The 12,872-nt window shown below is 37.6% G+C and overlaps 1 protein-coding gene across 1 annotated transcript in view; it reads right to left on the bottom strand.

Annotated features, from left to right (window-relative positions):
* Nucleotides 1-12,872, bottom strand: part of LOC105986891 (ankyrin repeat and SOCS box protein 3) — a 125,894-nt gene that overhangs the window by 46,030 nt on the left and 66,992 nt on the right. The window contains exons 6-7 of the mRNA XM_013018018.1: nucleotides 10,625-10,802; nucleotides 7,450-7,647 (exon numbers count right to left, since the gene is read on the bottom strand). Coding sequence (XP_012873472.1) covers nucleotides 7,450-7,647; nucleotides 10,625-10,802 — 376 coding nt within the window. The remainder of the gene's footprint in view (nucleotides 1-7,449; nucleotides 7,648-10,624; nucleotides 10,803-12,872) is intronic.

Consider the following 12,872-nt stretch of genomic DNA (forward strand, 5'->3'; position numbering starts at 1 on the left):
AGAGCTGAGGGACAGCACTCAGGCCCAGAGTTCAGGCACCACGACCAGACCCAAAAAAAAAAAAGTTATAAATATATTTATTTAGGTAAATGTACTTATATAACAAATATACTTTGGCAAGTGTTCAGGCTTCCTTTTAGTAATATAATGCTTGAGAATTAAACAGGAGATAAAATTCAAAAGAAATTGTAACCCATTTGTATAAGTATGTCAGCCACAATATTATCAATAACAAACTTTACAAATACATGGCTTAAATGCTCAACAACAGAAGAACAGGTATACAAAGTAATCAAAGACTGCAATTATAATGGTTGTACAGCCACATTTTTAAAAATGTTAATGATATAAACATGTTTAAGCTGCAACAAAGTTCATTAAACATGTGTTCACTGTGCAGACAGCTGAGCAAGAAAATATGCAAGAATATATTAATCTCCCTTTAAAAACGGGCACTAACATTATCCTAAAGAACCACAGTAAAATAAGTACAATCTAAATAAATAAGAGGTAAAACATTTTAGGTAAAATAGGCATAGGACATCTATCTGAACCATAGTCATGTGAGACAAACTACTTCTGAGGATTTATATACAAACTTGAAATCAAGACTATAAGCAGCTGGGACACTACATGTGTAAGTACAATGTCTTCTAGCCCATGTGGAAAGCTATTTTATTTTTACCTCAATCTGCGCTTCCTTCCTTAATAGATCAAACAGTATATTCTACATTGTTAATCATTTGTATAATAATTCACAAAGTCTGTAATTCCTAAACTTCTTTGCAAAAATGGATGTTTGTTGCTCATCTCCTACTTGCTATTTATTCCTGATGAAAAGTCTGCTATCATGTACATACTTGTTCTCAACAACCTTCTCTGTATGCAGTTTTCCTCTGGCTGCTTTGAGACACACAGAATCTGTTGCCAGCAGTTTTGTACTATAGGAAGTCCTAAAGGATATCCTCTGACCAATGGTTCTAAACAATTATCACCAATTTGTCTCAACCACTTTGACATCATTTCACTAAGCTCTCATTATTTTGACTATAGTTAAACACTTGCTGATTCACTTACTGAAGAGACAAACTACACATGGACTGTTGAACATGTTCCAATAAGCACTCAAGAGCAACTGTGTGAAAAGCTCAAGATACTGCCTCATTACAAATTTTATATACAATTCCTGACATGTGTTCTTACATGTCCAATTCAGAAGACTGGCTGAACCCTCTCCTCTTAAGCATTTGAAACTATCAACATCCTACCATAGATGCTCAGCTTTAAAGACTTTTGCCAGAAGATACAATTTCACTATGGAATTCAACTAAGCATCATTGATTCTTTCTAAAAGCATGTTGTTACAATTAATGCTTTAGGTAGATACCCTAGCAACTGCTGTTTATAAATTATAAATATAAAATTATAAATCAACAGGCTTTCTTATGAAACTACAACAGATTGCCTAAATGTGACACAAGCTATGAAAAATTTAAGGCCAAAATATAAAACATCCCTCTCTAAGTTTTAAGGCACTGAGTTCAAACTATGATAAGGACAGCGAGTGAGGAGGGGTGACTAAAGCTATTGCTTGCTCACAGCTAATGCTCTGTTACTTGAGCTATGCTTCTGGTATTTTGCTAGTTAACTAGAGACAAAAATCTCAGATTTCTCTACCCTGACTGACTTTGAACTATGATCCTCTAGATCTCAGCCTCCTGGATAGCTAGGATGACTAGCATGGGCCATGCACTCCTGGCTCACAATTAATTAGGGCAGCTAAATATGGAGGCTCAAACCTGTAATCCCAGCTATTAAGGAGGTATAGATCAGAGGCCTCATGGAAAATATTGTCCAGATAAGAAAAGCAAAGTAAAAAAATTCAATGCGAGAACAGATTTATTGTATACAAACGGAAATTAGCAATTATGTTTAATTTGCCAGTAAGATAAATAGCCAACTTAGTTGAATTACCAAAAGGCCAAAGTAAGTTTTATTGAATGGCTTTCAGCCATTGGTTAAAATCAAAATGAAGGCATTCTGTTTTTTCCCATGCTCCCACTTATGATGTCTAGAATAAACAAAGTGGCTTCTATGAAACTAACATAATAATGATGATTATATAATTTAGAAAAGCAGCCAAAATCAGGTAAGCTAAGCTATGATTTCCTTCTGTGGTCAGTTATAAAAGGCTGTATTACTCTCTTCACATACAAAAACCAAATTCATTGGAAAAAAACCAAACTTTTCTTGTTTGATCAATAAAGCTTTTATAGAGTCCCAAAATAATTTCTACTTCATATATACAGTGACTGGCATGCTAGTATATTAATAATAGCCACACATTAGCTAGTATTAGCATAGTATAAGACCGAAGTTTTGCTGGAAGTATAGCTCAAGTGTAGAGCACCTTCCTACCAAGTGTGAGATAATGAATTCAAACCCCAGTATTTTAATAGATGCTATTTCCTAGATAAATAGAGGATAGTAGGGACAAGAGAACTAAAATGCTCATCTTTCTATGTGTCAAATGTACAACAGGACAGCTGACAATGGCTCCTGCCTGGAATCATAGTTACTCACAAGGTTGAAATCTGAAGATCTCAGTTCAAAGCCAGCCCTGGCAGAAAAGTTCATGAGACTCTGATCTCTAATTAATCACCAGGAAACAGGAAGTAGCACTATGGCTCAAAGTGGTAGTGCTGGCCTTGAGTGGAAAAAGCTCAGGAATAGCACTCAGGCTGAGTTCAAGCCTGTCACGACTGACAAAAAAAAATGTGTGGTGTATTATGTACAAGTCAGTTCCTTTATCTACCCACATTAAAGGTAGGCATGTGATTATGTTAACATCTTTTAGATTCAATCCTCTGGAAAAGGTTGCCTGCCCTTCCATTAAATTTTCTACAATATGAGCAATTCTGGATGGTAAAGATGTTCCAAAATTTACCATGCTGCCATGGATTCCAAACAAACAAATAAAGATCTATTAGAAAGACTACAAGAATATGTCTTCATATTAAAGGTACTTTGATTTTGGATTTTTTTTCCTACACAGAACAGTTATTTTGATGCTTAAACCTTTTTCCTCCTGTACATTACAAATAGTATTTTCCAATGACTTGTATTCCTAAATACCTAACTTTATTAGGTAAGAATACATTTAGTCCAATTAGTACATGTCCACCAGGAAGAAAATAAGTTTGTACACCTTTCTAAAAGCCACTAACAATTTCAGTAATACCTTGTAGGGCATTTCAAAGAGTAAAATTTCCAAGATTAAAAAAAAATTTTGTTAGGGCTGGGAAGGTGGCTCAGTGGTAGAAGAGCGCTTGCCTTGCATGTATGAGGCCCTGGGTTTGATTCCTCAGCACCACATAAACAAAAAGAAAAAAAAGTCGGAAGTGGCTCAAGTGGTAGAGCGCTAGCCTTGAGCTGAAGAGCTGAGGGACAGTGCCCAGGCCCAGAGTTCAGGCTCCACAACCGGACCAAAAAAAAAAAATTGTTAGCTCATTTTTGTGACAAGGACCATTGTGTACACTGTACACAGCTTCTCTATTTTTGGTTTATAACAATTTGTTTTTGAGCATGCTTTACTTCTGCTTATCCTGTTGATTTTTTGAGCTTCTATTGGGATTTTAGCTGCTGTGGCTGGTATTCAGATCCTGACTAGGGGCTACCTTCACAGCAACACAGCAAAAGAAAATGAAGTTCGGAAATTTGTCTCAGCACCACTTCACCAAGTTACCACTCCCTTCTATAACATGCCTATCTTGGTCTATTTGACAGAGTCCTTGGATAGTTCTTTTTTGTGTTCTGACCAGTTTTCAAATGTAACTATAGACAAGTTACAATAGATTACACCTCATAAACTGGAAGCACCACTACTGCATACTAAGAATTTGACAGCACTGAAGTTCCTTAAAAATACAACTTTTGCTAGGCACCAATGGCTCACACCTATAATCCTAGCTACTCAGGAGGCTGAGATCTGAGGATCAAGGTTCAAAGCCAACCAAAGTAGGAAAGTAGTTGAGGCTCTTATCTCCAATTAACCAGCAAAAAGCCAGAAATAGAACTGTGGCTCAAGTGGTAGAGCAAGAACCTTGAGCATGAAAAGCTGAGGGGTTGGGTAGTGTGCATGCCTTGCATGCATGAGGCCCTGGGTTCCATTCCTCAGCACCACATAAGCAGAAAAAGCCAGAAGTAGTGCTGTGGCTCAAGTAGCAGAGTGCTAGCCTTGAGCTGAAGAGCTGAGGGACAGCACCCAGGCCCAAAGTTCAGGCCCTACAACCGACAAAAAAATAAAAAGCTGAGGGGTTGTATTAAGGCCCTGAGTTCAAGCCCCAGTACTGACACAAAATAAAATTTAAACTTAAAAAAAAAAAAGCACAAAACTTCGGAGCTGTAGATAAAGAGTCCAGTGATAGAATAGTTGCCTATCTATGTTCAAGGCTCTGCGTTCAATTCGAGAGAGAGAAAGAGAGAGAGAGAGAGAGGGAGAGAGAGAGAAAAAAAAACGTGCCAAAATGTAACCTAGGAGCCAGGGGCCAATAGGTTACACCTGTAATCCTAGCTACTCAAGAGGCTAAGATCTGGAGGATCTGCCTAAGCAGAAAAGCCCACTAGAACCCATCTCCAAAATAACCAGGAACAAAAAGGAAATATTGGGTACCTGTGAAAAAAATTACTATTTATATCACTATTCAATAACAAGGTAACAGTTGATATTTACATGTTTGGTTATATTAAAAGTATCTCTTTGCTAGAGGTGGCAGAAGATAGTGCAGCAAATGCAACTAAATACTTTTTCTATATCGTTTCATATTCTTAAAGGATGAGGTTCATGTTTCAGCTTCCACAACGTATTTAATAGGGTCTACTTAGTATGCTACCTATCTATCTATCTATAGACATATATGTACATTTATATATACACACACACATAAATAGATAGTACAACTATACACACAGATAGATAGACAGACAGACAGACTGACTGACTGACTGACTGAGTGGATCAACTGGCCAATTAATGTTACTGACTGATTTTTGTAGAAATCAATGGGAAAGGGGACTAGCCCCCTACAATTTCAATTAATTTTGCAAAATCCAGAATCCTATCTAAGACCACTTCCACCCAGCTCTAGTTATCTCTGATCCTGTTAAATGGCATGATGCATTATTGCCCAATTCGGACAAGGTTCCATTAATTTTATGGTGTTGCAGGGTCACCAAAGGCACCATGTTAGTTATATGGTCTAACTCAAACTATTCCTACAAGATGATGAGAGAAGAACTTAGTTGCTACTACCAGAAGGAACAAAAACTTCACCTCTCAGGAAAAAAAATGAAGGCCAAAAAAGATCATATTAGAAATACACATAAGTGTACATGTGTATACATGCAAACACATAAAGAGTTCTCCCAAACCATTATGTTCTGACCTAATAAAGATTGCTCATATGGCATAAAGAAAGAGAACTGAACTAATTAATGTCATCAATGTGTCCTTACTGAATCTAAACTAATTAGGGCTTCTCTGGCTTAAAAAGCAAAACTTGAGGAGTTAAACTATTAATATACATGAAAGTTATGCATGGAGTAGGCCCTAGATACTCAGATTAATCAAAACTCCAAATCTTCAAGCTAAACTAAACTATTGTTTGGAAACTTAAATTTGAAACAAATAAAATGAACCACTATGTTATATAGTAAACATTAGACAACATAGAGTTGCAAAAAAGAAAAGCTCAGTAAATAAGTTTTGCATTGCAGCTAGACAACCATAATGATGAATTCCAGAACATCAGTGACATGTGTATGTCTACAATCTCTCCTGCATCAATAAAAATAGCATCTATGTATATAACTTTTTCCATTATATCATGGGTATTATTCAATATTGCTTTTCTTTAAAATAACCTTATTAATATTTATTTAAAAACCTGAGGAGTCTCAGACGATTTATTAAACAAAACATTAAAAAAGAAGTTGAACATCAGTGGCTCATACCAATATTCCTAGCTACCTGAGAGGCTGAGAACAAAAGGATCAAGGTTTAAGATCAGTATAGGCAGAAAAGTTCATAAGGTCCTTTCTCAGTTCATAGCTAAGCACAGTGGCATGTGCCTCCCATCCCTAGCTACAGACAATCAGAAGGATTATGGAGCCAGGCCAACCCCAGGCAGAAAAGTCTGCAAGACTCCAATCTCTATGGAAAGAAGCTGGGTAGAGTAGCACACACCTATAATCCCAATGGGAAGCATAGACAGATCATGACTCAGGTGTGTGCCTGGGTGGAAAGTGAGATCTTATCTCAAAAGTAACCAGAAAAAAAACAAGGCTGGGAGCATTACTCAGCAGTATTGTGCCAGTCTATCCACACTGAGAACCGGAGTACAAACTCCCCAGTACCTCCACCCAAAAAAAACCCCGGCATTGATTCTTCATTTCTACTGTTTCATTGGAACATTAGGTTCAATATATTACATTTGCAATAATATCTGAAAAGCCATAAATGCTTTATTTTTAGGCTCATAAGTTTTGTAAATATAAATTCAAGTGGCAAATAACCTTAAAAAGTTATTGCCTTACTTGATAAAGTGGTATTTTTAATTCTTGAATTGTGATGAAGACCAAAGGTACCAGAGAATTCCTTAATGTACATTAACTGTTGTATGGGAATTCAATTGCGAAATACAGAGAAGCCATATTTGGGGAGGGTGAATTAGAAGTCTTTAGTAGAAAGCAGACAACTGTGAGCGGACACATGTCCCCCAAAAAACTTGCAGCCTCAAATGCACTTAGTTGGAAACTACTGGGCCAAGAGGGTAGTGAAGAAAGAGCAGAAAAACTATCTCAACAAACTAGATCAATTCTAATAGAGAGTTGAAGAGGGTAACCTGAGGCGAGTCAGGAGACACCAGGCTTGGTGCAATCACAGCTGTGGTGGTGGGGCCTAAATAGGATCATGGTCAGGGGGCAGGATCACAGTGAGCTCCAAAGTTCAGAGTTCATACAAGTCTGCCAGGTCCAGGAACCTATTGTCCAAGTCCCAGCCCTTGCTTCTAGGAATTCAGGCACACCTATCACCTGGGTATGGGGGTAGAATTTCACCACTAAGAGTTTTCAGAAAGTCCCTATCATCCACCAAGATGCTAAGATAGCCCGTGTTAGAACCAGTATTCATATTTCAAACACATGTAAAGAATTGCCTTAAATTGCTACATTAAAAGCCCAGGCTCAAAGACAGACAGATTATCTGACATTATCACTTCCTTGTTGCTGCATAACTGAAAAGGATATACCATAGTAGGTGTTTTCTGCTTATCTGTTTCCTGAATTAGCAGTGTAGCACTACCAGAGATATTAAGTCTTACCATGAAAAAAGATACCTGGTAAAACACTGCCATATAGAAAAAAGAATTAAAACATAGCAAGTATACATACTCCTTCTGGAAAGCCATGCACATGGGAGAACCAAATCCAAAGACCAGGCACATCTGGGCATCTGGGCTATAGCCATTCTGGAGTAGTATTTCTAAGCACCGTTCATGTCCTCCAAACACAGCTGAGTAAACAGGGCTCACTTTGTCTGGCCCAGTGTCACAGATCCGGTTAGTAAGTGGTATTAACAAGTCCAAGATTCTATAAATACACAAATGCAGGAGCATTTAATATTTCCCTATTATATACATGGGTTCAGGCAATATTTCTACTATATATCCATAGATTGACTTAATGAAATCTTTCTGTCTTATTATATCTTCTAGCTCCATTATATTATTACATGCTGCATGGTTACTACAAAATATTATACTTATTGTTAACAAATACAAAGGTCCTTAAATATACCTGAAAAAGAATTAACTAATATTCCTATAAGCAAATAATTTCCATTTTTTTATTTCTTTACTAATTTTGTCTATTTACCTTAGTATCACCACTTATGCCCCAAAATTTTTCACATTTGATATTTCAAAATCTATTAAATTACTTAAATATTTATTATTCCAAATATAAACTGGTATCAAGCCAATGAAATATTGTGGGTGAAGGAAGATTTTTGGTTGGGACTGGGAGGACGGGGATGGGGGGGAGGGGAGGGGGATGCATGCCTGTCCTGAGGCTTTAACTCAGAGCCTGAGCACTGACTGAGTTTTTCTGCTCAAGGCTAGCACTTTACTATGTCAGCCACAGCTCCACTTTTTTTTAGTAATTTATTGGAGATAGGAGTCTCATAGACTTTCTTGTCCAGGCTAGCTTTGAATGTGATCCTCAGTTCTCATCCTACTCAATAGTTAAGGATTACAAGCATTAACAACACCTAGCTTCCAATTAGTTTTGTTTGTCCAATTATTAAGATTTTTTTGGGGGGGGTCCGTTCGTGGGGCCTGAGCTCTGGGCTTGGGCGCTGTCCCTCAGCTCTTCAGCTCAAGGCAAGCGCTCTACCACTGAGCCACCTTCCCAGCCCCAATTAGTAAGAATTTTTAAAGATAGTAAATAATATAAAATGGTTAAGAAATAACGCTTTCATCAGAAAAAATAGAATTTCTGCTAAAATATTATATCCTTTGAAAAGAATATAAGCTCATTAAAATCTGAAGCAGATTTATAAACAAGCTACTTGCAGACACAGAAAATTCTAAAGAAAGTATGAAGCATTTAGACTATATAAACTTATTCCAGTAGTTAACTAGAGACTAAAAGGACAACTTACTTTTAAAACTGAAAATAGCCAGGCATAAGTGGTACATGCCTATAGTTCCAGCTACTCAGAAGGTGGAAGCACATGAATCAGGAGTTTGAGGCCAGCATTGGCAAAGTAGCAATATCCTACCTCAAAAATAAAAGAGCTTGGAGTATATTTCAAGTGGTACAGTGCTTGCCTTTTAGCACAAGCCTGAATTCAATCCTGAATATTTCAAAGTTTTTAAAATTTTTAATTTGGAAATTAAATGAGTAAGTAACCTAGGAAATTCCTTTCTACCTCAGTGTATCTTTATGACATTCTATTTCTCTTGTATGAGACTAAGAGGACAGGCAGTAAAGGAAAGCTCAGATGTACAAAAAGGGTTACCTTTAAAGTAGCTATGGAGGAAATCAGAGATGGGAAATAGAATTCTCAACACAAGTGAGGACAAATTCCTCAGTTTTGTTAATAATTTAAAATTCCAAGTATAATTATATCTAAGATGTATGTTTAAATAATCAAAAATTAAGAAAAATAGCCAGCACCAATGGCTCATGCCTGTAATCCTAGCTACTCAGGAGGCTGAAATCTGAGGATTGCGGTTCAAAGACAGCCCAGACAGGAAAATCCGTAAAACTCTTATCTCCAATTAATCATCAGAAAACCGCAAGTGGCACTGTGGCTCAAGTGGCAGAGCAGAGCGCAAGCCTTGAGCTGAAGAGCTCAGGGACAGTGCCCAGGCCCAGAGTTCAAGCACCTTGACTGACAAAAAAAAAAAAAAAAAATTTAAAAAAAATACCAAATTTTAAAACCTAAAATGTTTAAAATTAAGACTCTGTTTAGCACCTTTAAATTTAATAAATGTGTCTAAACTGTTTTTATGAGTTGGAAAAATTATATTCTCACAAGGCACAAACAGGATTATAAAAAGGACACAGTGAAATACCATGCCACCTTGTGGCATAATAACCAAATTGTAAACTGTTGACTACTATGTAAGCACATGAAATAATGGCTACTTAGCATTATTTCTTAAGCACTACCAAGAACTATAAGATATACTGTAGAACTATGGCCCTAAATATTGAAAACATATTATTTTAAAAACTGTTCAGTGTTTCAGTGTCAATTTATGTTCAGAGTCGTGTGTAACGTTAAGCCAAATGCAAATGTATTATCAATCTAAAAAATACAAATGATTTCCCAGGATTTTTGGCAAATCAAGAAGAGCAACAAAAGCTAGAAAAATAGCAGCTTTGACTTGAAACTAGAAAAAGTCCAGTCAAAAGGTTCAAGATGGGGAGCCATACTTAACACACAGAAAAAAAGATTTGCTTGGGGTTGGTGGCTCAAGCTTATAATCCTAGCTACTCATGAGGCTGAGATCTAAGAACTATGGTTCAAAGGCAGACCAGGCAGTTAAGACTATGAGACTCTTATCTCCAATTAATCACCAGAAAATTGGAAGTGAAGCTGTAGCTCAAAGTGGTAGAATGCTATCTCAGCAAAAAGAGCTCAGTGACAGCGCCCAGACCCTGAGGTTCAAGCCTCATGACCAACATCAAAAGGAATAGAAAAAAGAAGACTCCATTCCAAACAGGAATAAGAAACTCAAAAACGTTGTGCAGTCAGAAAGATGTGAAGATACAATAAAACTAGTGAGGAAAGGGAGAATATCATTAACTTAAGAAATCATAGGACAGATTCAATACCCCCAAGAACTCTCCTGAAGCCACTCTATCTCTAGCCCTCTGGCAGAAAAGGAAAATTTAAGACCTACAGGAGGTAAGGATAGCATGGAGAACAGACAAGAAATAGATCTAGCTACCTGGAGTAGATCTAGTTTTGCCTGGAGATGAAAGGTCTGGCCTAGATTTATTCCTTATTAGCTTTTAACTATGAGATCATTTTTATTCTGCCTTCAATACTTACTTTGAATGGCCCATTTGAGCAGCTGCATGAATCGGTAACTGCCAATTGTCTTCATTACAGTAAAGATCTGGATCTGCCCCACTGGACAGCAAAAGTTCCACACATTCTGAATGACCCTCTTGGGCAGCAATGAACAGTGGTGTAGCTTTGTCCAAGGCTTGACAATTGACATTTGCACCTAAAACAAAATAAAAAATATAACAGATAATGGTCATCTGTATAAAAGAAATAACAAATTTTAAGGCAACTGCCTTTAAAAACAAATGTTTCATTGTACAAGTTTCCCATCAATGAATGCTACTAAATAGAAATAACTTATTTTCTTTTTTTTTTTTTTTTGGGTCCGTTCATGGGGCCTGAACTCTGGGCCTGGGCGCTGTCCCTCAGCTCTTCAGCTCAAGGCTAGCACTCTACCACTTGAGCCACAACGCCACTTCCACCTTTTTTCTTTTTGCTTATGTGGTGCTGAGGAATCGAACCCAGGGCCTCAGGCATGCCAGGCAAGCGCTCTACCACTGAGCCATCTTCCCAGCCCTTATTTTCTAATTTGTTGGTAATTACTATTAGAAAGACACAACTGATCAAATTTTGGAATTCATTTTTAAATTAAAAACTCCTATTCAATCTATCATCCAACAAGCACTCTGCGGATCCAAAGTATACAAATGTTTAAAGAAAAAAAAATGAGCTATATATGGTGCTACATATCTGTAAACCTAGCAGTTGGAAGGTTAAGGAAGGAAGAACACAGAGACTACAGTACACACTAAATTCATTTAATCTGTCTGGCCTGCAGAGCAAGAGCCTGCCCTTCCCTCGCTCACTGGTCCCCCCTCCCCCCCCACACACAAAAGAATTAGTGCAAACTATCTAATACAGATAGCACTTTCACATTTCTGAGAATTATTTTAAAAAGCTATGTTACAAACGTTATAGATGTTACTAACTGATTCAGATTAAGATTTATGGAAAACTACCAGAAGATATAACATACAGGAGATCTATGCTTTAGCACTGCCTATACTCTGTTCCATCTCTTCTTCATGATTTCCATAATAAATAAAGTCCACAGAAAGGGGGCAAAAAGTACTTTAAATGGGTTTCTGGGTTGATTTTGAGGTCATGAATGTAATCAAGTTATCTAAATACAAATATATAAAGATGTAAAAGGCTGAATAACTGGGTGCTAATAACTCATACTGTAATCCTAGCTGCTGAGGAGGCGGAGATCAAGATTCCTGGTCTGAGGCCAGGTCTGGCAGAAAAGTCTATGAGACTCTTATTTCCAATTAGCCATCAAAAGCTGAAAGTGCCCAGGAACTAGTGATTCACAGTTAGATTCTCAGGAGGCTGAGATCTGAGGATTGCCATTCAAAAGCCAGCCGAGGCAGAAAATCTGTGATACTTTTTTTTTTAATTTTTATTTTTGATTGTTATTATAAAGGTGATCTACAGAGTGGTTACAGTTACCTAAGTCAGGTAATAAGTACATTTATTTTTTTGTCAGTCATGGGGCTTAAACTTTGGGCCTGAGTGCTGTCCCTCGGCTCTTCAGTTCAAGGCAAGTGCTCTACCACTTGAGCCAAAGTGAAACTTCGGTTTCCTGGTGGTTAAGTGGAGATAACAGTTTCACAGACTTCCTGCCCAAGTTAGTTCTGAACCATGATCCTCAGATCTCAGCCTCCTGAGTAGCCAGGATTACAGATGTGAGCCACTGGCACCTAGCATAGATAAACTTCTTTTTGGACAATGTCACCCTTCATCTATGAAACACTTTTCTCCAATTAACCACCTAAAAACAGAAAGTAGAGCTGGACTTAAGGTGATAGAGTACTAAACCTTAGGGTAGTGCCCAATCCCTGAGTTCAAGACCCACGACCACCACCAACAACAACAAAAAGCTGAAATTGGGATGTGGTGTAAGTAGAAAGGACCACAGTTCAGGGCCAGTGTGTGTGTGTGTGTGTGTGTGCGTGCGCGCGCGCGCACACACACACACACACACAAAGTCGAATAATAAAGGTTTATGTGACTCTTAGCCAACATTATACTAAATACTGAGAAACTAAAACTACTTCTTATAAAATCAGGAATAAGACAAGGATGCCCACTCTCTGAACTCCTGGAATTTCTAGCCAGAGCAAAAAGGCTAGAGAAAGGAATAAAAAGGTATTCAAAAAAGGAAGAAAACCTGAGCGCTCACACAGAGAGTCCAGGACGAAGGAGCCAGACGCAGCGGGCGCGCGGA

This window comes from Dipodomys ordii, unplaced genomic scaffold, assembly GCF_000151885.1.
Source record: "Dipodomys ordii isolate 6190 unplaced genomic scaffold, Dord_2.0 Scaffold37, whole genome shotgun sequence".
NCBI classification, from domain to species: domain Eukaryota; kingdom Metazoa; phylum Chordata; class Mammalia; order Rodentia; family Heteromyidae; genus Dipodomys; species Dipodomys ordii.